Source organism: Lampetra planeri, chromosome 10 (genome assembly GCF_965212315.1).
Source record: "Lampetra planeri chromosome 10, kcLamPlan1.2.h2, whole genome shotgun sequence".
Lineage (NCBI taxonomy): Eukaryota > Metazoa > Chordata > Hyperoartia > Petromyzontiformes > Petromyzontidae > Lampetra > Lampetra planeri.
Window position 1 is genome coordinate 1,916,790 of NC_136116.1, and position 27,382 is coordinate 1,944,171.

The 27,382-nt window shown below is 59.3% G+C and overlaps 1 protein-coding gene across 1 annotated transcript in view; it reads right to left on the minus strand.

Annotated features, from left to right (window-relative positions):
• The window catches only part of LOC144721124 (low-density lipoprotein receptor-related protein 2-like), an 86,006-nt gene that overhangs the window by 12,077 nt on the left and 46,547 nt on the right, over positions 1-27,382 (minus strand). Inside the window, exons 30-64 of the mRNA XM_078598519.1 lie at positions 26,057-26,241; positions 25,709-25,937; positions 25,153-25,330; positions 24,158-24,286; positions 23,153-23,319; positions 22,174-22,317; positions 20,786-20,895; positions 20,386-20,563; positions 19,856-20,075; positions 19,267-19,524; positions 18,975-19,157; positions 18,196-18,635; positions 17,478-18,042; positions 16,656-16,821; positions 15,710-15,868; positions 14,911-15,200; positions 14,199-14,396; positions 13,641-13,883; positions 13,059-13,184; positions 12,678-12,797; positions 11,916-12,041; positions 11,357-11,567; positions 10,796-11,142; positions 9,676-9,884; positions 8,544-8,857; positions 8,263-8,409; positions 7,776-7,946; positions 7,119-7,342; positions 6,562-6,739; positions 6,140-6,336; positions 5,790-6,038; positions 4,713-4,841; positions 4,316-4,435; positions 3,737-3,853; positions 3,469-3,585 (exon numbers count right to left, since the gene is read on the minus strand). Of these exons, the coding sequence (XP_078454645.1) occupies positions 3,469-3,585; positions 3,737-3,853; positions 4,316-4,435; positions 4,713-4,841; positions 5,790-6,038; positions 6,140-6,336; positions 6,562-6,739; positions 7,119-7,342; positions 7,776-7,946; positions 8,263-8,409; positions 8,544-8,857; positions 9,676-9,884; positions 10,796-11,142; positions 11,357-11,567; positions 11,916-12,041; positions 12,678-12,797; positions 13,059-13,184; positions 13,641-13,883; positions 14,199-14,396; positions 14,911-15,200; positions 15,710-15,868; positions 16,656-16,821; positions 17,478-18,042; positions 18,196-18,635; positions 18,975-19,157; positions 19,267-19,524; positions 19,856-20,075; positions 20,386-20,563; positions 20,786-20,895; positions 22,174-22,317; positions 23,153-23,319; positions 24,158-24,286; positions 25,153-25,330; positions 25,709-25,937; positions 26,057-26,241 (7,144 nt within the window). The remainder of the gene's footprint in view (positions 1-3,468; positions 3,586-3,736; positions 3,854-4,315; positions 4,436-4,712; positions 4,842-5,789; positions 6,039-6,139; positions 6,337-6,561; positions 6,740-7,118; positions 7,343-7,775; positions 7,947-8,262; positions 8,410-8,543; positions 8,858-9,675; positions 9,885-10,795; positions 11,143-11,356; positions 11,568-11,915; positions 12,042-12,677; positions 12,798-13,058; positions 13,185-13,640; positions 13,884-14,198; positions 14,397-14,910; positions 15,201-15,709; positions 15,869-16,655; positions 16,822-17,477; positions 18,043-18,195; positions 18,636-18,974; positions 19,158-19,266; positions 19,525-19,855; positions 20,076-20,385; positions 20,564-20,785; positions 20,896-22,173; positions 22,318-23,152; positions 23,320-24,157; positions 24,287-25,152; positions 25,331-25,708; positions 25,938-26,056; positions 26,242-27,382) is intronic.

Below are 27,382 nucleotides of genomic sequence, written 5' to 3' on the forward strand. Positions count from 1 at the left end.
CGTAATGTAAGGTGCCCCTGCGAGCAGCGGCCTTCAGCAGCAAGCATCAAGGCTCCTCGTCCCCTCTTCCCCAGAACGGCCGAGTCTCTTAGGCCCCCCATCTTAGACCACATTTTGTGTCCGCTCGCACACCCGTCGCGTGCCTTTTGTGTCGTCCACTCAGGGTTGTATTTGTGGCAAGGGTTTTATTCGGTTTCATTCGTTCAGGGTTTGGTAACGGTTGGGTTATTCTCCAAACCGGGGGGTGGCGGGGGCGGTGGTGTCGAAATACATCATGGCAAGAAAGACCATCCTGGCAATTTGGAAGGAGCATGAACCCCCATCACCCCCGCGCTTGGGGGCTCTGGCACAGATCACGTTTTGCCTTGGCAGGGATAGAACGCCTCGGCCGTGAGCTAAAGGGGGATTAGAATTGGGATAACCGAGGCGACGCGGTCCCCGTTTTGCCGTGGTGCGGGGACTGCACCTCGGACACTGAACCAAAACCCAAACATCGCGTTTGTTATTTTAATTGCGTTTAGTTCTATTCCACCCCCCCCACCCCCACCACCTCCCTTCCCTTCTTCCCCTTTCTCCCCCTTCCCTGGCTAACTCACCGATCCTCATCGTTATCCCTTCCCGCTAGGGTAGTAAACCCGGGTAACTTTAATGGTGAAGGTGAGTGAAGGTGAGTGGATGTGAGTAAATGTGAGTGGAAGTGAGTGGAGGTGAGTGGAGGTGAGTGATGGTGAGTGGAGGTGAGTGCAGGTGAGTGGAGGTGAGTGGAGGTGAGTGAAGGTGAGTGGAGGTGAGTGGAGGTGAGTAATATGTGAGTGAATGTGAGTGGAAGCGAGTGTAGGTGAGTGGAGGTGAGTGAAGGTGAGTGAAGGTGAGTGGAGGTGAGTGCAGGTGAGTAAATGTGAGTGGAAGCGAGTGGAGGTGAGTGATGGTGAGTGGAGGTGAGTGGAGGTGAGGGAAGGTGAGTGGAGGTGAGTGAAGGTGAGTGGAGGTGAGTGGAGGTGAGTAATATGTGAGTGAATGTGAGTGGAAGCGAGTGAAGGTGAGTGGAGGTGAGTGAAGGTGAGTGAAGGTGAGTGGAGGTGAGTGCAGGTGAGTAAATGTGAGTGGAAGCGAGTGGAGGTGAGTGATGGTGAGTGGAGGTGAGTGGAGGTGAGTGAAGGTGAGTGGAGGTGAGTGAAGGTGAGTGGAGGTGAGTGGAGGTGAGTGGAGGTGAGTGATGGTGAGTGGAGGTGAGTGGAGGTGAGTGATGGTGAGTGGAGGTGAGTGCAGGTGAGTGGAGGTGAGTGATGGTGAGTGGAGGTGAGTGAAGGTGAGTGGAGGTGCGTGGAGGTGAGTGCAGGTGAGTGAAGGTGAGTGAAGGTGAGTGGAGGTGAGTGAAGGTGAGTGGAGGTGAGTGATGGTGAGTGGAGGTGAGTGAAGGTGAGTGGAGGTGAGTGGAGGTGAGTGGAGGTGAGTGATGGTGAGTGGAGGTGAGTGATGGTGAGTGGAGGTGAGTGAAGGTGAGTGGAGGTGAGTGAAGGTGAGTGGAGGTGAGTGATGGTGAGTGGAGGTGAGTGAAGGTGAGTGAAGGTGAGTGGAGGTGAGTGCAGGTGAGTGGAGGTGAGTGATGGTGAGTGGAGGTGAGTGAAGGTGAGTGGAGGTGAGTGGATGTGAGTAAATGTGAGTGGAAGTGAGTGGAGGTGAGTGGAGGTGAGTGAAGGTGAGTGAAGGTGAGTGGAGGTGAGTGATGGTGAGTGGAGGTGAGTGAAGGTGAGTGGAGGTGAGTGAAGGTGAGTGGAGGTGAGTGGAGGCGAGTGGAGGTGAGTAAATGTGAGTGGAAGTGAGTAGAGGTGAGTGATGGTGAGTGAAGGTGAGTGGAGGTGAGTGAAGGTGAGTGGAGAGTGGAGGTGAGTGGAGGTGAGTGGAGGTGAGTGATGGTGAGTGGAGGTGAGTGAAGGTGAGTGGAGGTGAGTGGAGGTGAGTGAAGGTGAGTGGATGTGAGTGAAGGTGAGTGGATGTGAGTAAATTTGAGTGGAAGTGAGTGGAGGTGAGTGATGGTGAGTAAAGGTGATTGGAGGTGAGTGAAGGTGAGTGGAGGTGAGTGAAGGTGAGTGGAGGTGAGTGGAGGTGAGTGAAGGTGAGTGGAGGTGAGTGCAGGTGAGTGGAGGTGAGTGAAGGTGAGTGGAGAGTGAAGGTGAGTGGAGGTGAGTGGATGTGAGTAAATGTGAGTGGAAGTGAGTGGAGGTGAGTGGAGGTGAGTGAAGGTGAGTGAAGGTGAGTGGAGGTGAGTGAAGGTGAGTGGAGGTGAGTGGAGGTGAGTAAATGTGAGTGGAAGTGAGTGGAGGTGAGTGGAGGTGAGTGATGGTGAGTGAAGGTGAGTGGAGGTGAGTGGAGGTGAGTGAAGGTGAGTGATGGTGAGTGGAGGTGAGTGAAGGTGAGTGGATGTGAGTAAATGGGAGTGGAAGTGAGTGAAGGTGAGTGGAGGTGCGTGGAGGTGAGTGAAGGTGAGTGGAGAGTGGAGGTGAGTGGAGGTGAGTGAAGGTGAGTGGAGGTGAGTGATGGTGAGTGGAGGTGAGTGAAGGTGAGTGGAGGTGAGTGGAGGTGAGTGAAGGTGAGTGGATGTGAGTAAATGTGAGTGGAAGTGAGTGGAGGTGAGTGATGGTGAGTAAAGGTGAGTGGAGGTGAGTGAAGGTGAGTGGAAGTGAGTGGAGGTGAGTGGAGGTGAGTGAAGGTGAGTGAAGGTGAGTGGAGGTGAATAAATGTGAGTGGAAGTGAGTGGAGGTGAGTGGAGGTGAGTGAAGGTGAGTGAAGGTGAGTGGAGGTAAGTGATGGTGAGTGGAGGTGAGTGAAGGTGAGTGGAGGTGAGTGGAGGTGAGTAAATGTGAGTGAAGGTGAGTGAAGGTGAGTGGAAGTGAGTGGAGGTGAGTGGAGGTGAGTGAAGGTGAGTGGAGGTGAGTGGATGTGAATAAATGTGAGTGGAAGTGAGTGGAGGTGAGTGGAGGTGAGTGAAGGTGAGTGAAGGTGAGTGGAGGTGAGTGATGGTGAGTGGAGGTGAGTCAAGGTGAGTGGAGGTGAGTAAATGTGAGTGAAGGTGAGTGGAGGTGAGTGATGGTGAGTGAAGGTGAGTGGAGGTGAGTGAAGGTGAGTGATGGTGAGTGGAGGTGAGTGGAGGTGAGTGGATGTGAGTAAATGGGAGTGGAAGTGAGTGGAGGTGAGTGGAGGTGAGTGGAGGTGAGTGATGGTGAGTGGAGGTGAGTGGAGGTGAGTGGAGGTGAGTGGATGTCAGTAAATGGGAGTGGAAGTGAGTGGAGGTGAGTGGAGGTGAGTGGAGGTGAGTGCAGGCGAGTGGAGGTGAGTGCAGGCGAGTGCAGGCGAGTGGAGGTGAGTGGAGGTGAGTGCAGGCGAGTGGAGGTGGTGTCTGCGCATGCAGGTGAGTGGAGGTGAGTGGAGGTGGTGTCTGCGCGTGTCCCCGGCGTGTCGCGTTCTCACGACAGTTGGCCTCGTCGCTGTAATCCCGGCAGTCGGCGCGGCCATCGCACGTCCGCCGCTCGGCCACGCAGTGGCCGCTCGCACACTGGAAGTGTCCCGGGTGGCACGTGTGTAGCTCTGCACGGACAAAACGGCGGAGGCAAGAGGGTGGAGAGGAGAGTGGGGGGGCGAGAGGGCGGCGGTGGGTGGAGGTGGGTGGAGGTGAGCGGGGGCGAGCTCCCTCGCCGTGGCTCGCCGGCGCTAAACCAGCGCGCGTCGCGGCTCGTACCGCAGCCCCTCTCGTCCGAGCCGTCGCCGCAGTCGTCGTCGTGGTCGCACGTCCAGGTCCCCGGGACGCACCGTGCGCTGTCGCAGCGGAACTCGCTCTCCGAGCACGGGCGCGGAGCTGGCGCGGGCAAGGACGGCGGCGGTGGGGAGAGGGGTGACATGGGGAGGTGTGGAGAAGACGTGAGGTGGGGGAGGAGAAGAGAGGCGCCGAAAACTTTTTGAGAGACGAGGTTCGTCGAGCCCGGCGTGCGTGTGGCACCGCGTGGGGGTGCAGCAGATCACCTGGCAATGCGGTGACTCGAACCCCACCAGCTCAATGATGCCATCTTAGGGGAGAGCTCATGGGTGTAAGGGAGTAGTCTCAAGCACGGGTTCGCTCTTCATCATTTGTTGTGTGCGCCGTCTTTAGCGTATTGTGTCCTAACATTGTGTTTGGTCTGCAATCGCTTGTTCTGGCTCCTCGAAAATGTTACCACTTGGGAGATAAAAGAGCTTCACAGCTCATCGGATTCCTCCTCCACTCTAAATAAAGATTCTGATTCGGATTGAACGACGAGTGAGTTTATGCGAGCGAGCGTACCGCAGTCGCGCTCGTCGGAGCCGTCCACGCAGTTGTTGGTGCCGTCGCAGCGCCACCGCAGCGGGATGCAGATGTGGTTGTCGCAGCGGAAGTCGCCGACCGGGTCGCACGAGACATTCTCTGAAACGGAGACACCATTGTGTCGCTAGTCGTACCGGCGTATGCATCGGCAGGGAACCGCGCATGATATTGTTTTGGTGACTGTTGGTAGCAAAAAAGTCAGCGGTCAAGTCACCGACACAGGAGGCGTGCTATAAATAATACACAACAACGATGATGATGATGGAGTGAACGATTCAGTGATTGTGCTAGTGACTATGTCACCGGCCGGTGATCGCATCATCAGTGGCCGCCTTAATCAGCGATCGCTCGCTCCACGCTCCCCGGCGCCGCTCACCGCACTCCTGCTCGTCGCTGTTGTCCAGGCAGTCGTTGATGCCATTGCACGTGGCCCAGCGCGGGACGCAGCGGTAGTTCGTGTGGCACGAGAACTCCGTGGCGTTGTCGCAGCGGTGGTCGGGTCCCACTGCGAGCGGGAACACGGGCACAGCAGTCGCAGAGGGCGCGCTGGAGGTCACCGGAGACGAGCACAACAGTTCCAGAGACACTTGGAAGTTCCAGAGACACATGGCAGTTATAGAGACACGTGGCGGTTATAGAGACACGTGACAGTTGTAGAGACACGTGGCGGTTATAGAGACACGTGAGAGGTGTAGAGACACGTGGCAGTTATAGAGACACGTGGCGGTTGTAGAGACACGTGAGAGGTGTAGAGACACGTGGCAGTTATAGAGACACGTGGCGGTTGTAGAGACACGTGACGGTTGTAGAGACACGTGACGGTTGTAGAGACACGTGACAGTTGTAGAGACACGTGACAGTTGTAGAGACACGTGACAGGTGTAGAGACACGTGACAGTTGTAGAGACACGTGGCAGTTAAAGAGACACGCACAGCGGCCAACGGAGACGCGCACGCAGTCAAACGCCCATACAAAAAGCACGCAAAGAAGAATTGAGGGGAGAGGTGAATGCTTGGGATTGTGCCGAGGCACTGAAGGAGGAACACACGGATTAGAGGACATGCATCGGTGAACGACATGATTGAAGTTGTTTAGTGAAGTGGCCCAAGGGCAGCACGAGTCACTGGAAGGGACAATGGCCGATGGCCGAGACGAGAGATGGAGCCGCATCCAAGTGAGGAACCACGCCTCACAGGCCACCCTATGTAGAGATGGAGTGGTAAAATCGGATCATGTGTCGGTGCGAGGTGGGTTGTAGCCATATAAATTCAGATAGGAAAATGTCACAACTCTATAACACTGATTTCGTCCTTGTTAAGAATCACCGTACAGTATCGCCATTGCCTCCTGCTGCTATTGCGCCGTGGCTCTAAGTGGAGCTAAGCCCCGGGGACCGCACGGTCTGAGTGCGCACGAGCGAGGCGGTGCGAGCGGCGCGAGCGCGACACTGACTGCACGTGTCGTAGGGCTCGTCCGACTTGTCCCCGCAGTCGTCCACGGCGTCGCACACCCAGGCGCGCGGCACGCAGCGGCCGTTGCGGCAGCGGAAGTGGGCGAGCGAGGGGCAGGCTCGCTGCGCGCACGCCTCCGGCTCCTCGTCCGAGCCGTCCCCGCAGTCGTCCGCGCCGTCGCAGCGCCAGGCGGTCGGCAGGCACCGACCGTTGGCGCACTGCCACTGGCTGGCGTCGCAGCGGTGGCCGTCTGCGGAGCCGCGCGCGCGGCACGCGAACGAGAGGGTCACTCCGTCGTCTCGCCGGCGCCGACCGACCGAAAAACACGCCGCCGCAGGAGTGGACGCTCACCGCAGAGGGACGCGTGCTCGTCCGAACCGTCGGGGCAGTCCCGCTGCCCGTCGCACAGCGCCGCCGGACCGGTGCAGCTGCCCTCGCCGCACTGGAACTGGCCCAGGGGGCAGGAGCGTGGGGGGCACGTGCCCGGCTCGTCCGAGCCATCCCGGCAGTCCCTCTGCACATCGCACTTCCACCAGATGGGCACGCACCTGCGGCACGCGCCAACGGGCGGAACCACGCGGCAATCTGGCACTCGTTCCATCGCTCCTCTGGCCCTTTGTGGCCCATAGCCATTACGGGGAATCGACGCTCAATCGGAGAGGCGTTAACATTATTCCTAAAGTGAAAAAAACCACGTACTGCTAAAGCGCAGTCGTTGGCATCGGCCTAGTGGCATGGGGCGACTCCAGGGGACACCGGCATGCGGGACTCACTTCTCGTTGTCCAGGCAGCGGTACTGCGTGCTGGAGCAGTTGGGCTCGCAGCGCCGGGCGGAGTCGCCGTGACCGAGCGCGAAGTCTTCAGGGCAGCGGCACGCGGCGCCGCCCCCGCCCTCCGCCAGGAGGCACAGGTGGGAGCAGCCGCCATTGTTGTTTCCACACGGATTGGGCACTGTCAGGAACCGCGTGGACACAGGAGGACACGGGAGGGTATCACACACACACACGCGGTAGAACAACATGAGTAACCAGTAGCCCCGCTCATTGACAGCATTGTGAGCCAAGCCTGAACCGGGAACAAAATCCTGATATTCGCCAATGCTTCCGCACACCAAGATAGTTTTACGAAACCGGGACTGGCCCGGCCAAACCGGGACACGTTAACTCAAGAGACCAGGAAAGGCTGATTTGCAAGCGAAGTCTGAGGGACGTTTTGGTCGGCTCAGATCACTTGGTCAGGGAAGAAACGAGAGGCCCCGAGCCTGGGCTTGAGCAGCAGAGCCGAGTCAGCCGCGCTCAAGGGGGGTGCGGCGGTTGCCGGCGCTGCGTACCGCTCGGCTGGCGGAACGGGTGGAGCACGCGAACGTCGAAGGGCCGGTGCGTGGTGTTGGCGAGGCGCACGCGCCCCGCGCCCGTGTGCTTGTGTGCGCGCTCCACGCTGCGCGTGTTCCAGTCCGTCCAGTAGAGCCAGTCCTCGAACAAGCTGAGCGCGAACACGTGCGGCAGCGCGCCGCTCAGCACCACGCGCCGGTTGCTGCCGTCCAGATCCACGGACCTGGCGAGGGACGCGGTGGGGGGGGGGGGGGAGCAGATGAAGCGTGGCTATCGAGCGCGCGGGCGGTGTAACTGCACCGGAGCCCGCAGGCCAGAGAGTCCCAGGTGTCAGGCTACGGAGAGGTGGGATGTTGGACAAGGGGAGCCCAATTAGATTCTGTGCATCAGGGCCCACGCTAACCGTGCTAAGCCCACCGCTGGCATGAGGGTGGAGTGGGAGAGGGGAGGAAGTCAATGGACCATCGTGAGCTCCAGCCCCTGGAGCTCACGAGATCCCCTCTCTCCAGAATCAAGATCCCCGCTTGTCCCGTGACCCAAACGTAATCACATGACGGCCATCAAGTCCATCGCCGGTGTTGCCCTGCGAGCGTGCGGTCAACGGCTCTCGCGGGGAGTCACCGCGACTGCTACGGGCGACGACGGACGGGACTCACTCGATGCAGCCGAGGTGAGCGTCGGCCCAGTACAGCCGGTCCGTGGTGTAGTCCAAGGTGAGCGCGTTGGGCCACTCGAGCTTGCTACTCACGAGGGCCTGGGGCCGCGCCCCGTCCATTCCCGCACGCCCCACGTAGGCCCGGTGGCCCCAGTCCGTCCAGAAGAGAAGGCTGTGCCGGCGCAGAGCGAGCCCGGTCACGCGATCACACGACAAAAGGTTTGCAGCACGAGACGTTCGAGGATACAACCGTGTTCAAGATGCTGACCACCCTTGCACCGAGCTGGTGTAATGTGTCCTGTGATGGTGTGGTATCGAGTGATGTGTCACGGTGTAGCACCTCCGATTAGCACGGTTGGCTACGTACGGTGCGAAGGAAGTGCAACATACATACGTAGTATGGCGCAATGTGGCACTGTGCGGCGTGGTGTAATGCGGCGCTGTGCGGCTTGGTGTGGAGCGATGTGGCATGGCGCGGTGTGCCCTACCCAAAGCGGGGGTGCAAGGTGAGTGCGCGGGGGCTCTCCAGGCAGTGCGTGGCGTCCACGCAGCCCGCGATGAGCCTGGTGCGGAATCGCCCATCCAGCTCCGCCACGCTGACGCAGTTGCTCTCCGCGTCCACCCAGTACAGCTTCCTGCAGCGGCCACGCGGCCCACACCGTACGGAGGCGCCGCAACCCATTACCGAAGGCCGGCATCGCGCTAACCAAAAACGTCAAGCAAAATGACGAGAGCTCGAGACGGTGCTAGCGACGTTCCTCTGGCACACCTGGCAACCCAGTCGACCGCCAGCCCCTCGGCGTCGCCCAGCAGGTGCGACACCACCGCCTGGCGCCCCGTGCCGTTGAGGAAAGCCCGCTCCAGCACGTCGCGCTCCAGGTCACTCCAGTAGATCCGCTGCTCCACGCGGTCGAAGTCGAGGGCGACCACGCGGCCCAGGCCGCTTAGCAGCGGCGGCCCCAGCGACGGCCGCTCCTCCATGGACAGCTGGCGCACGTAGTAGCGGTTGGCGAGCAGCAGCAGCGGCTCCACGCGGCTCAGCTGGCGGCACGAGTACCCGTCCGGCCCGCGCGCGTAGCCGGGCTGCGCAGAGACACGAGCGGGCACGCGCGGCAATGAGTGAACGTGCGGAGCGTCACACGGTTACATCTCAGACGAGCCGGTACAGTGGGGAGCACAGGCCCCTGAATACATTGCCGAACGAATAGGTTATAAGATCGCACTGATGGCACACAAAGTGTTTGCCACGAATGAACCACAATAGCTTGCTGATCTCGTCATGGAGCATAAACCATCACGCAAACTCTGGTTATCCTCGCAGCAGCGGCTTTTGGCTAACCATCGAACAAAGATGGTCATAAAATGTAAAGCTTTCGTGACTGCAAGATTGATATTCTTTGGGTCTTTTGGTAAAGTCACGTAGATAGGTTCAAAGAAAATAACGAAAAAAGCAAAAAACTACAAAAAAAACTACTTTTGTTATTTTCTTTGAACCTATCTATGTGACTTTACCAAAGACCCAAAGAAAGATGGTCATTGCATTGGGCGCTTCCAGATGCGCTTCTGAGGCCGTCTGGCATGCTCTTCCTTCCGATATTAGGAAGCCACCGGAGCTATGCACTTTTAAATCTAGATTGATGACTAATTTCTTTAGAACTGCTTTTTGTGTTTAGTTTGTTGTCCTTCCTTAACACTGTTGGCTACGTATGGTGCAAAATAAGTTCAACATGCATACAGGGGTGCGTCTGCTGGTCAGCTCAGTCAATCAACCCACGACACCTGGGTCTGTCCCGTGACCATCTTGCTAGCGAGCCTTCGACATTTCACGTGACAGCCTCGAAGTGCACCTAGCCTGGCACAAAGCGCTCGGCGGCGGCGCGCGCCCTGCCACGGTGCCGGACCTCGCACTTGCAGCGGAAGGAGCCGGGCGTGTTCTGGCAGCGCTGGCTGCAGGTGCCCGGCTGCTCGTGACACTCGTCCACGTCGGTGCAGGCGCGGCCGTCCGGCAGGAGACGGAACCCCGGGGAGCACGCGCACGCCCAGCCCCGCACCAGCTCCACGCACTCCTGGGCGCAGCGGCTCACCAGCACGTCGTCGCACTCGTTCACGCCTGCGGGTGCACGCGGCGCGGCATGCCACGCTCCGCCACGCTCCGCCACGCCCCGCCACGCCACCACCATTGAAGTGACCCATGTCATGACCACACCATTAAACACCCTCGCCGTACTGTGCAATGCTACGCCGTGCCACACCATGCCGTACCATACCACACGATGTCATGTTGTGCCACGCCAAACCGTGTCATACCATGCCACACTACGTCACACCTCACCTATGACGGGGCCCAGTCTATCCAAGGAATGTATGGGTGCGTGACAACGTCCGAACACACTCAAGTTCCACATTTACGAGGCCAGGCTCAGTCTCTCCACAACAAGGCACGTATCTGCGGCAAGTGCCCTGTTATTGACAGTTGTGTCTGGGGGAAGTCACGGCTGTGAACATGAACAAAATTCCACATTCCAATGGCAAGACCATAACTTTCCACTGCGAGGCCACTATGTGAGTCGTAATCATTAGCATCATCAGCCATGATCAATCCACTGCTGGATAAATCCCTGCCCAATCCGTGGCCATGTCTCACGACGGTCCTGCGATCAAGTGAACGTGCAACGTTGACCCAACGGGCCACCATGAATCCACCTAGCACCTGCAACTGGGCTGATTCATGCAATGAGCGTATAGCGGAGGGGATGGCACAGATGTGGAGTTGGCGTGTCTCTCTCCCCGTGCCCGCGTGGATTTTTCTCCAGGTCCCTCCACATTTACAATCAACATGCGAGTATTTGTATGGGTTGCTTCTGAAAAAGAGCTACATAGATCAGTGGGAATGACCTAGTTAGAAAAATAACACTTCCGTTTTTAGCTTACGTTCCTATGGCGAGACCCTGTACTGCGAACAATCGGGGCCACCGTGTGCAACGAGCAACAAAACGACGACGCGCGCGAGCATGGACGCACCGCACCCCCTCTCGTCCCCTCCACCGGCGCAGTCCTCGGCGCCGTCGCACACGCGCCGCTCCTCAATGCACCCGGGCGCGGCGGCGCCGGCGCCGCCCTCGGCCCCGGCGCCGCACGGGGCGTAGCCGGGGGGGCACCGGGGCGGCGCGTTGGGGCCCGGGGCTGGCGTCCCGCACGGCGACGCCTCCTCGTCCGAGCCGTCGCCGCAGTCGTCGTCGCCGTCGCAGGCCCAGCCGCGCGGCACGCAGCGACCATTCTCGCACGTGAACTCGCCGCCGGCGCTGCACGGGGGGTACGAGCAGCCGAACTCGTCCGAGCCGTCGCCGCATTCGTTCCGGCGGTCGCACCTACGCGGGGACGGGCACGGGCGGAGACGGCACGGCGGATCGGAGGTCGCGGACGCAGTGAGGACAACCGCATTTATTTACGTTGTCGATGCCATCGTTTTCAGCTCCCTGTCAATCTGGCGCTCCGGCAGAAAACATCTTCATATACCGAAGACTGCAGAGCTTGGGAAATTGTTGGAAGCACAGGCCCACCGCGTCGCCGCGCCCCACGTACCGGTATCGCTCGGGAATGCACATGCCGCTGTCGCAGTGGAACTCGTTGGAGGAGCAGGAGCGCGGGGGGCAGCTCTGAGTCTCGTCCCGCCCATTGGGGCAGTCGGCGTCACCGTCGCACAGCCACGCCAGCGGAACGCAGTGCGTGCCGCCGCCGCCGCCAGCGCCGCCGTCGACGCACGAGAACTCCTCGGGGCTGCACGTGTGGCTCTCTGCGCCGCACACGAGCAGGGGCCGACAACAAGGGGCCCCCGACGCACACCGAGTACACGACCGCATGCGCCACGGTCACGACCGCGCACACCCACGGCTCGACAGCACACATCACACACACCTGAAGAGCTTAAATGCACGTACCTCCGGTGCAACCACACGCAGCCACGCGCTCGCGTGGTCATCGACGCATCCTACAAACCATCCGCACGCCCCCAAGGCCACGCTCCAAACCGTGCCGTCTTCGTTTAGATTGGAAAAAAAAGTCATCGTCTCCGTCAGCCGCGCATGATCGGCTCACTGCTGGATGAAGGGTAGGGAACCTCACGTGCCGCGGGCGTGCTCACCGCAGCCATGCTCCTCGTCGCTGCCGTCTCCGCAGTCGTCATCTCCGTCGCAGCGCCAGTCGGCCGGGACGCAGCGCCCGCTGGCGCACGCAAACTGGTCCGCGTGGCACGTTCGCTCCAGCGCACCTAGCGCACACGGCGTGCACGGCACCGCCAGTGACGTCAACGGCATCTTCATCGACGGCAGAAAGTACTCGCGGCGTCACTGCCACCGGCAGCACCGGCAGAAGCGCCAGCGCCACGGCCAGCAGCTCCGGGAGAATCATCGCTACCGGCAAACATAATCTCCATCGGCGCCACTAGCGTCACCATCACAATCGCAACCAGCGCCAACAGCATCAGCAGGTGCGCCATCATCGTCACCAGCATGGGCTGGTGACGATAACGGCAGCACCATCACAACACATAGCACCAACCAGCACAAGCAGCAGCAGCAGTAGCAGCAGCACAATCACTTCCGTCAGAACGAGCACAACCGCCGAGAGCGGTGACACCGCGACACGATCTCTACCATCGCACAGGCCAACAAAAATCATCGCCATAACTGTCACCGTCGTCAGGGTGATTGGTAGGCCGGGGCAGACACACGTAACTGGTCGTAGCCACAACCACAGCAAAAGGGATGTGGAAATATGTTCTGGGTCACCGACCCAGACGGATCCGGCTGAGATGGATCCCCGATCATAATTACCCAGAACACAAAATTAATGTGCTCCGCCATGCCAGCAACTACCAGCGCTGCGGAGAAGCGAGCAAGCTTACTGCAGGAGTGCGGCTCATCCGAGGAGTCGGCGCAGTCGGCCGTGCCGTCGCACACCCAGGACAGCGGCACGCAGCGGCCCACCTTGCAGCGGAAATCCTCCGGGGGGCACGACACCCCCACTGCTCCACGACGCGGTGAGCAGCGCACGTCACGCGGGCAAGGAAAAATCATCATCATCATTGTCGTCATAAATGTCATCATCACCATCGTCATTTGCACCAATTGTAACCAGTGTTATTATTTTCATCATCATCATCATCATCGCCACTGTCAGTCGTCGTAATAATCATCATCACTGTCATCGTCGTACACACAAGTCGAGCGGGTTGGCGTGTGCGTACACGGCGCGAGCGTGCGGACGTGGGGACACGCGGACTCACGGCAGAACGCGGGGTTCTCGTCGCTGCGGTCCTCGCAGTCGTCGTCGCCGTCACAGAGATACGCGCGCCGCACGCACCGGCTGCTCGTCTGGCACCGCACGTAGCCCGGCAGGCAGCTGGTCACGGCTAGACGGGTGCCGGCGAGACACGAGAGACGCCGCAGCTCAATCTTACAAAGCGCGCTCTTTCTCCACATCATATTCTCAGGCGTGGCTGAAACGTTTTGAGATGCATTCACAATTGAACCTTGCACAAATTGGAATTGCATTCGGTTGAGTCACGTAAAGCACATTGACATTTAGGTATTGCATGTAAGGATAAGCATTTGTCGGGAGATCAAATACTTCGGCATCTCATCTATTCCCAATGCCCTGCCGTAGTCCAGCCAAGAGGGGCCCCAGAGGAAGTGGCAGCCAATCGTAGGCCGAGGAAAAGGCAGATTCTTGAGCTTAGATTTGAACAGGGGCGTGGAGTCGACAGCACAAATAGCCGGGGATTCAGAGGTGGGGCGTCCGTGACCCTGCCCACGGAGACCGCCCGAGTGGAGACGGAGAGGCGTGAGATGGCAGCGCGGGAACTCACGGCAGTCGCGCTCATCTGTGGTCGCGTTGTCCCGGCAGTCGTCGGCGCCGTCGCACACGAACTCGAGCGCGACGCAGCGCCCGTTGGCGCACGTGATCTCGGCGGCGGGGTCGCACGCCGAATGGGCGCAGCCCCGCTCGTCGCTGCCGTCGCCGCAGTCGTCGCGGAAGTCGCAGCGGTGCGCGTACGACAGGCAGCGCCCGCTGTCGCACACGAAGTCGGTGGCCGCGCACGTGCGCAGCGCTGGCGGCGCCGGGTGGCGGGGGGAGAGGAGCGCAGAGGAGGGTGAGCCGGCGTGTGGATCGCGTGCCGCCGATGGCGACGCGGTTCGGGGCGCACGCGGTACATCGTCAGACAAGGGTGACAAGGCTTTACTCCCCGATGGGATGGCGTGTACCACCGCTGCTCAGTGAAATCTCAGACTACACAATAACAACGATGACGATCAGGATAGCGATAATGACCGCGCCATGATAAAAGCAACGATCAGGGTCGTGATGAAGATGACGACGACGAGCGAACGAGCGAGCGAGCGAGAGTGCCGTGCTGGCGCCGCACCACAGAGCCTCTCCGTCTCGTCGCTGCCGTCCCCGCAGTCGTCACGCCCGTCGCACGTGCTCCTCTCCGCCACGCAGCGCCCATTCCCGCACAAGAAGTGGGGGCACGGCGCCGCCTCGCTGGGCACGCAGTCTTGGTCCTTGTTCGCCAGGACCCAGCTGCCCTCCATGGGGCACTGGCACTCCGGCCCGCTGGGCCCTGCACACTCGGTACGAATAGGGCGTAGTTCAATTCACTCTCGCTTCATTGATTAAACCAGAAGGCTTCACGGCACTGCGATATTTATATATACAACAGTACAACCCTCACTCACACGACGTACCCCTGCTCCTTTCCTTCTCATTGGAAACCAGTTGAAATATTTGTCATTGAGCGAGAAGGCTTAAGGATGGACTCAGTGAGCTGCTGTCCAACATAACGGTTCGTTCTAGATTTGAAGCTTTCGTGACTGCAAGGATTCATATTCTTAAGTTTTTTCGGTAAAGTCACATAGGTAAAAAATTAAAATTAATAAAAGTAAAATAAAATAAAAATACTTTTATTAATTAACATTTTTGACCTACGTGACTTTACCGAAAAAACCTAAGAATATAACGGTTCGTGCCAGTAAACACATTTACCGATAAAAGATTGTGTGCTTGTGCACCACCGCCATCGTAGCACCCCGCCCACCTCCCCCGCTCCCCACGTCCTGGCGACGGCGCCCACGCACCTGGCACACACACGTGGCTGCAGCCCCCGTTGAAGCGCTGGCAGGGGTTGTCGCATGCCGGCTGGCGCGACCGCGCCATCACCTTGAGGGCCGACGGGCGGTGGGGCAGGTCGCGCAGCAGCGCGAGGCGGCCGGAGCCGTCGTGCTTGCTGGCGCGGAACACGGCGCGATCCTCCCAGTCCGTCCAGTAGATGTGCTGCCCGTGGACGCTCAGCGCGCACGGGAACGCCAGCGAGCCCAGCACCAGCTCTCGGTGCGAGCCAGACAGTGAGGCGCGCTCGATCCTCTGCCTGGAGGTTAGTGGCACGCGGAGCCGGCGTTGGCTAAAGAGCCGCCGATGACTGGCTGCTATCACTGGCCATGTGACCAAGGTTAGCAGGATGCAGTCCATGCAGTGTGTGTACAGGGCGCTCGCACGGTGTGTGTGTACACGGCAACTGTGTGGTTGTGTGTGCGTGTGCATCATGTGTGGGGAGCGGGAGTGTCGCAGTAAGCGCCCTGCGCCATGATCCCACCGACCCGAGTTCGATACCTGGTCACGGCCAACACCAGTGACAATTATCTAGCTTTAAATGAGTACCTGGTGCAGCGTGGTGCTGGCCACCCACCCCCTCGTGTGCCATGCCCAGCCTTCATAGGTGCTACTCGCTAACAGCACTATCCCCAACAGTCTGTTAAGGGCACACGGGGGATCTCGGTCTTTGTAAGTGTTTCGTGTGTTTGTAGTGTGCACACAATCAATGGGCAGCGTGAGTGCAGTTAGGTGTCCCGCAGTGCAGTGGGAGTGGCTCGTGCGTACAGGTAGGCGTCGGCCCAGTAGAGCATGCCGTCCGGCAGGTCGATGGTGAGGCTGATGGGCCACGCGAGGCTGGAGTTGACGATGCTCGTGCGGAAGTTGCCGGCCAGGGTTGCGCGCTCGATGACGGGGTGAGGGCTCCACGTCGTCCAGTACACGTAGCTGCACACGCGCCCAAGCGCACGCACGCACGCAGACGCACGCACGCGTGTACACGAACGTTCACGCGGCACGTGCGGACACGAGTTGCGGCAGAGGCACACTCGCCAGCCGTACTGATGTAAGCGGGCGGCTGATGATTATTAGATTATTTAACCGTCCTGATTTTTTTGAAGCTACTCGCAACATTTTATGGGGGCGAAACATTTCCGGCCCTTTTTTTTGTTTGAAAATCGGTTAAGCGGCACAAGGGTTTAAAAATCATCAGCCTGCTGCTTATGTTGGTGGGGTTATCGAGCGCGGAGGATCGAAGCGTATTTCACCAGGAGATGGAAATCGCAAGAACGTCCTGGGTCATAAAATCGGACGTTGGATTTCAACATCCTAGCGGTTCAATTGAATCATCAAGAATACAAATCTGAAAAGCGAAAAAAATGAAAAGCTAATTTGAAATTGCACATTAATTATAATTGTATTCCAAATTAATAACAATCATGAAAGCAAGCATGAAGCCGTTTAACGTAGCGTGGCCATATAGTCACATGCAGCGCTCCTGCCTACGATGGCGATGAGTTCACCCAGCCAATACAATGCGACCAATTTAAATTTGCATTAAAATTGGCTGAGATGAGTCAGCAGTATAAAATCAGCAATCGTATTTGGAGCAGATGACGACGACGATGGTGACGATTAAGACTAAAGATCAGCTTCCGAGTGAGCATCTTGGGGGGGGGGGAGCGATGCTTAGGGACGCGAGACTTTTCCCCCGGCGCCGGCAGAGGAGACGCACCCGCGGCACGGGTGCAGCGCGATGGCGAGGGGGTGCGACACCCGGGCGATCACCGTGTGCTCGGTGCCTTCCAGGCTCATGGAGGCGATGAGCTGCCCCTTGAAGTCGCTGTAGAAGAGGCGCCGGCTCACCCAGTCGAACGCCAGGTCCTCGCGCGAGCTCTCCACTGGCGGCCCCGGCAGGATGGGGGTGGGGGGGCGAGGGCACGGGGGGTCAGTGAGAGCGCCCCGGCGTTAAAGGTCGCACGCGAGGCTGACGCTGCCGACCGCGAACGGTGCTGTCAAGCATCACATTTGTGTCGCCTTTTAACAAAGGCATTGCGAATGGCTCGGGGGGAAAGGGCGCCGCGGTGGCGAGATGTTAACTACCTCGCCTGGTATACAGCAGGTCGTGGGTTCGATACCGACCCTGACGCCTGTGATATTTGGAATTTGCATGTTCTCCCCGTGGTAGTGTGGATTTTTTTCCGGGTTTTCCGGTTTTTCTCTCCACATTTAAAATCATGCATTTAGAGTATTTGATTGCTATAAATTTTCACGTGATAAGCCATTTCGTTGAGCAACCATTTGTGGCCAGGTTGCTTCTTAAAAAAAGCTGTGCATCTCAGTGGGCCTTACCTGGTGAAATTTAAATAGTTTAGTTTAAAGAGATATCTGAGAAATGTGCCTGAAATCCAATCAACTATGCCCACAATTACAAAGATCCCTGTGTAGCCTACATAGGCTTTCGGGACAAGTGCTGTAAGCGAGCACCTAAGAAGGCCAGCACAGTGCACGGGCCGGCGGTGCGGCCGGCACCGCGCCCACGCCCGCACCCACGCACTGGAGGTGATGTTGGTGATGTCGGGGGCCGTCCCGTCCGCACCGGCCAGGTCGAACCACGCCAGCCCCACGTGGCCGTGGCCGAGGCTGTGCGTGAAGTACACCCTCCCGGCGGCGGCGTCGGCGTCCAGCCCCACGGTGGCCAGCCCGGCCGCCACGGGGCCGAACGGCGGCGGGCGCCGCCCGTCCGGGTCCGGGTCCAGGCCGAGCGAGTGCACGCCGCCCTCCTCCAGCGCCAGCAGCAGCAGCTCCCCGTCCAGCGACGTCGCGCACGTCACGCCGTCCGCCGCCAGCTGCCCGCTGGCGCACGCGCAACGCCGCTCCCACGCGCCGCCCGGCATCGCGAAGCAGAGCTGGGAGCAGACCCCGGGGTCGGGTCCGTACGCGCCGGCAATGCCGCTGATGTTGCCGACGCTGCCGCTGCTGTTGCCGTGCTCGAGCGAGCGGCAGGGGTTGGGGTGGTCGGGCTGCACCAGCGCGTGGAACACGGCGAGGCCGCTCAGCTCGCTCAGCTCATCGCGGATCACCTCCGCCTGCACGTCTCCCTCCGACGGTTCTTTGCTCGTCTGCCGGGGGGGGGGGGGGGGGGGGGATTTCCGTTCATCGCCGAGGCACTTCAAACGATTCCATAACGCGGCAGGATTGTTACGGTTAAGCTCGGACAAACGAGCGACCCTTTGGCTCGGCCCGTCGCGATCGCGAGCGCCGCCGGTTCTCACCCGCAGCACCTTGCGCAGGTTGCGGTCCAGCCACAGCAGCCGGTCCCCCACGACGGCGACGGCCCAGGGCGCGGGGTAGCGGCTGCCCCTCCGCACGGTGGCACGGCCTTGCCCGTCGGACCCCACGCGCCCGATCTCGTCGGCGCCCGGGTCGGCCCAGTAGATGAGGCCGCTGGCGGCGTCCACCGCCAGGCCGCGCGGCGCCACCAGCCCGTCGGCGAGCAGCGAGCGCCGCTCGGCGCCGTCCAGCAGCGAGCGCTCCAGGAGGCGCGCGCCGGGACCGCCCGACAGCCAGTAGAGGCGGCGTGCCCGGGGGTCCACGGCCAGCTCCGCCGGCTCCTGCCCGCGCGCGCGCAGCAGCACGGCGCGGAACGGCGTGCCCACGCGCAACACCTCCAGCAGCGTCTCGGCGTGGAACGCGTTGCTGAAGTAGAGGTTGCCTGCGGAGACGGGGAGAGCGGAGGCCGGGGGGCGATGAGGTGCGGGGTCGGTGGCGTTGCGCGATGTTCGTCGGATCGGTGCTCAGTCAGCGCCTTGGTGACACGACTTGAAGATTAAATGTAAATTGATCGTCACAAATCCACAAATTTCACTTTGATCTCTTTCCAAAGCTCACCACTTTTGCGTTTGCTACTGCTGTATAGGATTTTGAGCCTTATTGAGAGTGGTTCGCTCCAGTCACCGAATCACAGTTCGTACAGACGAAACATATATCCTGTGAAAAGGATAGCCGTTCTGTAAAGAGTGCAGTTAGAGTGTCCGAGGCTGGACCGACTCACCAGACAGCCAGTCCAGGGCGATGCCGCGGATCCCCTGGGCGCCGACGCCCGTGGCGACGACGTCCTTCAGCGCCGAGCCGTCCCTCTCGATGCTCCGGACGCCGCCGTGGCCCCCGGCGGGTCCGTCCGCCCAGTAGACGCGTCCTCTCCGCACGTCCACCGCCACCGCCACCACGTCGCGCCCTGGGCACAGGCCGCGCGCGCGTCGCTCGCGGCTCGCGGGGCGGATCCGGCACGCTCTAGAAAACAACGTCGGACGTCCCCCTGCCCGCCGGCCGCGTCTCCCGCTCACCTGCTCCGCCGACGGGCACCACGGCCTCCCCGTGGGTCGTCCCGTCGAGGTCGAAGCCCCGGATGCCCGAGCGCTGGGCCACGACCGCGAAGGAGTCGTGCGCGAGGCAGGCGCGCCCGCCCGCCGCCAGCCGGAAGCCGTGCGTGCACGCGCAGGCCCGCGCGCCGCCCGGCACGGGCAGGCACAGCTGCTCGCAGCCGCCGTTCGGGGAGGCGCCGCCGCCGCCGCCGCTGCAGCCGTTGGTGCCGCCCGCCGAGTCTGCGCGGGTGACAACGGTCGTGCTCGCCCATTCATACGGGAAAAGGTGCCTGGGAGAAGGAGATCCGATTAGGACCCGAGCACACCGGGTCCCCTATGGGGGGCAGCCAATCCGAGATTTAAAACCAGGCCCTGGAAGGACGGCCCGTGGCGGAAGGTGGATTACATTCACCCGACGGGTTCCTTACCCCGCCGAGAGAGTGCTGGGTGAGCGAGCGTTGCGAGGGGGAGGAAGAGGATCGTTCAGCCTCGCCGCTGGCTGCCACGCGGCGACCGGCGGCAGCCAGAATCGTTCCCAGGGGAGGTTCGTCGCGGGGCGCTCGACACGTACCGTCGCGGTGGTGAACCCTCAGGCCACGCAGCCCAGCCAGGTTGGCTCTCACGACGACGGCCTGCGACCCGCGTCCCGCGATCCATTCCACGCGCTCCACCGCCTCGAAGTCGGAGTCGGCGTAGTAGAGGAGCCCGGCGTGCACGGCGAGGCCGCGCGGACGTGACAGCCCCGACACGCGCACGACGCGGCCCGTGCCAGACACGCTGCCGCTCTCTATCTGGGGGCGGTGGCGGTAGGGGGTGGGGGGGAGAGCGCCGGTGAAACAGGCCGGCACCAACGTGCCTCCACGCGTCCTCGCGGGGCCACAGCGGTGTCTGCGACGAGCGCAACTCGTTTTTTGTTTGGGTGGCACTGCCCCCCGCCTACAAGGCCGCCCACTGCTTCTGCACATCGTCCTTAGACGCGGTCGCATTCAGACGCTGCGTGAATCCACATTGTCTTGGATTGTAATGCCTGCCGAGAGTCGGGGCCGAGGGTGGGGGCAGCGAGCCGGGGCTGTGCGTGCCCTGGGAGGGGTTGCGGCTCACCACGCCACGCCCCACCACGGTCCAGTACAGCGTCTGCGCCCCCACATCGAGCGCCAGCTGCTCCACGCGGCTCAGCTCGGAGGAGAAGAGCGTGCGGGCGTGCGAGCCGTCCATGTGCGCGCTTGCAATCTTGGGGGCGGCCCCGCTGTCCGTGCCCTGGTCTGCCCAGTAGAGCATGCTGCGCAGGGCAGCCAGCACGCACGCAACAACACACGCAACAACACACGCAACAACACACGCAGGAACGCACACACGTGAAGTATTCGTACTTGTGCACAGACGCGCAACGACGCGCGTAACGCGCACACACAAACGCAACGCGCACGCGCGCCTGCGCCAGGCAATTCGCTGCACCGGCATCTCCTGCGTGAGCAGACGGGTGACCGAGCGCCGTACGAACCCCCGCGCCGGATCCACGGCGATGCCGACGGGGCGGCCGGTGCCCGCGGCATCGCCGGTGCTGGTGATGAGCGTTCGCCGGTAGCGCTGGGCCCCGTCCAGCCGCACCACCTGAAGGGAGACCCCGCACGGCTTCCGTCACAAACATCGGCACGGAAAACGCAGCGCGACAGTTATTGGAGGTTTCTTTGGCACGTGAAACTTAACATCACATCCATGCAGGCCACACTCGTGCTAAGTTAAGTCATTTTACGGTCCTAATCAATACGTTTTTCTTTCCCAATGTGCTGCCAACGTGATGTCATGAGATGCAGAATCCACATGGAACCTCTGGCAGAATGGTGCATCACCCCGTGTTTCAGAGAATGGCCTACCGAGGGAGCCAAAATATTATCCGTACGGCCGATGTTGATCTAGAGCAGGGGTGGGGAACGTTCAGCCCGCGGGCCGTATGAGGCCCGCGAAATCATTTGGTGTGGCCCTGCCAAGGCAACCGCAGGCGGGACTCGAAATTCAATAAATCTAGGAGCAAACCTGGAAAAGCAGTTGCGAGTAGCAACATCGTCAATACCGGCTAACATCACACGCCTCGACAAAGAGAAGCAGTTCCAGCCATCACATTAGGGGTGAGTTAATTAAATGTTTGACCAAATATAACAGGATAATTTTTTAATTGATAATTTTGTGTGGCCCACGAATGATGTTATAAATATCCAAATGGCCGATTTAAAGCTTTCGTGACTGCAGGGATTCATCTTCTTGGTTCTTTCGGTAAAGTCACGTAGACGGGAATAATAAAATAATAAAAATAAAACATAATATTATTATGTTAAATTTTTATTATTTTATTATAATATTATTATGTTTTATTTTTATTATTTTATTATTCCCTTCTACGTGACTTTACCGAAAGAACCAAGAAGATGAATCCAAATGGCCCTTGGCAGAAAAAAGGTTCCCCACCCCTGATCTAGAGCAACAACCATACATTGTATGCGTGTATGTTGAACTTCTTTCGCAACGTACAGTACGTAGCCAAAGCTGCTAATCTGAGGTGCGGGGGAAGGAAAAGACTAAACAAACATCGTCATTGTTGGGAGTAGTCGAGTGGTGAATCATCGCTCTGATGATGCCTCCTCCTCCGTGTTTGTGATCAAACATTGAGCTCGTGACACGCCCCATTGTTCTGTTCCTCGTGACCACAGTCGCACACAGGAGAGTCGTTCATGTTCCATTTGCGCATCAAGGGACCGCATCTGCTGCCACGGTTCGCGCAGTGGACGTGGTTTAGGGGTTGTGCTTCTTAGAGCCCTTACGTGGCTCAGTTAGTGTCCACATCTTTACGAGTCATGGCAGTGCTGCGGGGCCCGGCGGGAGGGAGGGGTGCACCTCTATGGAGAGGCCCTGCGTGTTGGTGAAGTACAGGTTGCGTGAGATCCGGTCCAGGGCGAGGGCGGCAGGAACGCCCAGCGCTGCGGCCGGAGCGAACTCGGCGCGCTCCGTGCCATCCGTGCGCACGCGCTGAATCGAACCCTGCGGGTAAATAAGATGAAGACGTAAGATGACCCCCGTATAGCCTGCACAGGATGTTAGGGCAAGCGCTGAGAGCGAAGGCCGGCACGGCGCATGAGGGGTTGGGTGGCGAGCACCACCCCTGGCCGCCCTTGGCTCCCCAGTGCTGATGTTTACACACGGCACGAGGCCGTGTTGACCTAGGAGAGGAGAGACCCAGGGCCGGTTCTGATTTTTGTCACCGATGTTAGCCGTGTTCGGAAATCGAACTCAGGTTGCCCGATTTATAGCGCAGTGCGATAACCACTGCAACGTCCCTCTTCACTGAAACACACATTCGCAGACGAACAATGACAGCCGCCATTCTCCACAAAAATGCACTTTGAAGCGTTGAAGGGTAGCAGACACACAGACACGCAGACATGCAGACACGCAGACACACAGACACGCAGACACACAGACACGCACAGCAGTAGTGATTCGGCCGTTTCCCTACCTACTCGTGAATGTCATGGCCACTGTTAAGGAATCTCACCTGGCCTAGTGGAGGGAATCTCGGACCGATTTATTTAGCAAACGCTTTTACACAGTGAGAGCACCAGATACACGGGGGAAATAAAAAGGTAAATAAATACAGATGTCGTATGTCGATGTTATATACTGTCTGAGTGGATGTCAGCTCCACGTAGCCACAGCACCACGAGACAGCCTCCTCCTCCCCCAGTACGTGCCGGGCGACAACCAGTCCGCCCGGCACGCTCTGACGGACTTCACAGCCGGAGACGATGCGCGCCACGGTCTCCTGCTCTGACCCACGAACCGACAAGAGACAGCATCAGCGGTGTGCACAACTCACCGCGCTCTCCGCCCAGTAGAGGAAGCCTTCTCTTTCATCGAAGTCCACGTCCAGGGCGCCGTGCAGGCCCGAGATGGGCACCATGGCGTCATTGGTCTTCACGGAGGGGTCGAGCGGCACCCCGAAGATCACGCGCTCTCGCACCACCATGAGGAAGGGCTGCTCATCTAGAGCACACACGGGGACGGCCAACGTGCAGCTCGAGTGGCCCTCGCGGATTCGCGCTGCGTCGTCGCACAGCACCGTCGAGCATGTCAGAGCATCGGTCTTCCGCCGTGTCTCTCTCGCTCCCGTTGCTCTGCACCACAGCTCGCGGTGGAACTCTCCCCGCTGTAGCGGCGCGACTCACAGCCTCCTCCTCTCTATCCCAAGAAGGAGGAACGGCACTGCCGAGTCTTGCCTGTCCTGGAGTTCAATCCCAACCCTGACGCCTGCGTGTTCTCCCCGTGGTCGTGTGGATTTTTCTCCGGGTCCCACGGTTTTTCCCTCCACATTTAGAAACAGGCATTGAGAGTATTTGACTGCTATGAAGTTACACGTGATGAGCCACTACGTTGCGCTGTCATTTGTGATCGCCAGGTCGCTTCTGAACAAGAGCCACATGCAGCTCGGTAGGCCTTATCTGGTGAAATAAAAAATAGTTTCGTTTTAGTTTCTCCGTGCCAGCCCCCACCGTCTGGAACACGACCATTGTCGTCGCCGCTGCTGTGCATTCACAGCCTACATCGACTTTAAAGAGACACTTAAATAGTCCATCTCTTCTTAAAAGCCCCCAACTCTCCCTCCTGGCTTTTTAAAGTGACACCGAGCTTGGCTCTGTGCCCCAGAGTTTCGATCATTCACATCTGTGAAATACTGTGCGTGTTACAAATCGCAATTTTGATCCCACCGTGGCAGAGCAGTGCGTTCTAACATCGTGGCCAGGGTGCCGCGTCGCATCGCAGGATCGCCGCGTGGTGTGTGTGTCGCGGCGTCACAGCGCGGCGTTCAAGCAAGCGCTGCTACCCTTGGCGCAGGCGTGAGCGTCCGTGGCGAGGGACCACCCCGAGGGGCAGGCGCACGAGAAGAAGTACGGCCGCATGGAGGAGAGGAGGCACAGGTGGCTGCACGGGTTGCTGGCGCACGGGTTCCATGCTGCGTACACGCACGCACGCACGTACGCCGGTCAGCGAGCCGGTCAGCACAATAACAACATTCCCCAAAACCACGGCCGGACCTAGCCAATGGGCAATCAGCCATCTGTTTGTCAAGCCAGTTCTGGGATTTGTTGATCCTTTCCCAGCCCCACGGATGCTGAGGTTTTGCCCCATGTGTGTGGTGGTCCACCTCCGGGAGCGACTTTACAGGGGAAATGCCCAGTGGCCAGGTATTCCAGGCCAACAACATTGCCCACAACGCTGCACACGCAGCCTCAGTAGACGGTGGTTAATGATGCGCGTACACATTTGTGTGTGTGGCGGCGGTGCAGTATTTAACACGCTGTGCTTTGAACCTGTTCTGGGTCTCCCCTAGGCAGACTTAGCCTTGTACCGGGTGCTGTGTGTAAACATCAGCACTGAGGAAGACAAAGGCGTCCGGGGCGTGGTGCTGGCCACCCATGCCCTCGTGTGCCACGTCAGCCTTGACAGGGGCTCGCTGACAGCACTTGACCCAACAGCATGTTAGAAGGCTATACGGGGGATACTCTTTGGTTCTTTCGGTAAAGTCACGTAGATATAAAACAAAATAAATTAAATCAGTGATTTAATTTAATTAAATCAGTGATTTAATTAAATCAGTCACGTAGATAAAAAATAAATTTAATCAGTGATTTAATTTCATTAAATCAGTGATTTAATTTATTTTGTTTTATATCTACGTCACTTTACCGAAAGAACCAAAGAGTATGGATCCCGGCAGTCACGAAAACTTAAAATCTAGATTATACGGGGGATCTTTGTCTTCGTTTTTTTCTGGGTGATGTGCGTGGCAGCAACGGGGGTGGGTGGGCGAGGGCTCACCCGGGGGCTGCCGGACTGGGTGCACTACCACGGCCGCCAGCGGCTGCTCCAGCCCCTCCAGGACGACGCTGGTGTTGGTGCCGTGCCAGCGGTTGGCGCGCACCACGCGACCCGTGTGCCGCTCCGTCCAGTACACCCAGTCCTCGAACACCGCCAGAGCATGCGGGTGCTGCAGCAGCTGCAGAACGTCGCCATTTACCAAATGTCATCATCATCATCAACTCCATCGTTATGATTAATTTCGTCACTGCTTGGTATTTTCTTAAATATACAGTCACAAGCAATACGAGTCTTGGGGTGTCATCACTCACAGCTATTTGTGATGTTCACCAAATTAAATTTAGTTCTGCGCCATACCGATTCTTAAACAAGCGCTTTGTGTTATTTCCAAACTGGTGCTTTTTGTTATTTTCCGGGTCATATTCCTAACGTGCTACCAGCTTCGTGTGACGAGGTGAAGCCATTTCCATGGCAACTCACATAGCAAGCGGTGCCAATCACCCTCAGGACGACGCCACGGGCGGCGCGGTCTCGCGGGCGGCGCGGAGCGACTCACGTGGTCCCCGGCGAGGATCTGCCGGCGGTGCTCGCCGTTGAAGTCGCACGAGTCGAGCGAGTCGAGGTAGGCGTCGGCGAAGTAGAGCGTGTCCGTGGCGTAGTCGAGCGCCAGCCCGTTGGGCCAGTAGAGCTTGTGCGACACGAGCACGTGGCGGAAGCGGCCGTCCATGCTGGCGCGCTCGATGCTCGGCCGACGGCCCCAGTCCGACCAGAACACGAGGCGGGACCTGCGGAAAGGAGGGAACAACGAAGACGGCAACGGTTTCCCCGTGCGGCCTCGGAGACCGTTGGGGACGGGAGGAGCGGCCTCGCGGGCGGTGCGCGGAGGGCGGGCGACGGATCTCACTGGTTCCGCGGGTCGAGCACGAGGCCCCGCGGGCTCGTGACGTTGTCGCTGAGCAGCGTCGCTCGGTGGGAGCCGTCGAGCCGCGCCACCTGCAGCGACTCCAGCACGCTGTCCGCCCAGTACAGGTTACCTGCCACCCAGTCCACGGCCACGCCCTCCACGCCCACCACTCCGCCCCCCAGCACCTGCGGCCACCACCACCACCACCGTTAACGCCACCACCACCACTGTTAACGCCACCACCACCACCACCGTTAATGCCACCACCACCACCGTTAACGCCACCACCACCACCACCGTTAATGCCACCACCACCACTGTTAACGCCACCACCACCGTTAATGCCACCACCACCACTGTTAACGCCACCACCACCACTGTTAACGCCACCACCACTGTTAACGCCACCACCACTGTTAACGCCACCACCACCACCGTTAATGCCACCACCACTGTTAACGCCACCACCACTGTTAACGCCACCACCACCACCACCACCGTTAATGCCACCACCACCACCGTTAATGCCACCACCACCACCACCACCACCGTTAATGCCACCACCACCACTGTTAACGCCACCACCACTGTTAACGCCACCACCACCACCACTGTTAACGCCACCACCACCACCGTTAATGCCACAACCACCACTGTTAACGCCACCACCACCGTTAATGCCACAACCACCACTGTTAACGCCACCACCACCACTGTTAACGCCACCACCACCACCACCACCGTTAATGCCACAACCACCACTGTTAACGCCACCACCACCGTTAATGCCACCACCACCACTGTTAACGCCACCACCACCACTGTTAACGCCACCACCACCACCACCACCGTTAATGCCACCACCACTGTTAACGCCACCACCACTGTTAACGCCACCACCACCACCACCACCGTTAATGCCACCACCACCACCGTTAATGCCACCACCACCACTGTTAACGCCACCACCACCGTTAATGCCACCACCACCACTGTTAACGCCACCACCACCACCGTTAATGCCACAACCACCACTGTTAACGCCACCACCACCGTTAATGCCACAACCACCACCACTGTTAACGCCACCACCACCACCGTTAATGCCACCACCACCACTGTTAACGCCACCACCACCGTTAATGCCACAACCACCACTGTTAACGCCACCACCACCACCGTTAATGCCACCACCACCACTGTTAACGCCACCACCACCACTGTTAACGCCACCACCACCACTGTTAATGCCACAACCACCACTGTTAACGCCACCACCACCACTGTTAACGCCACCACCACCACTGTTAACGCCACCACCACCAC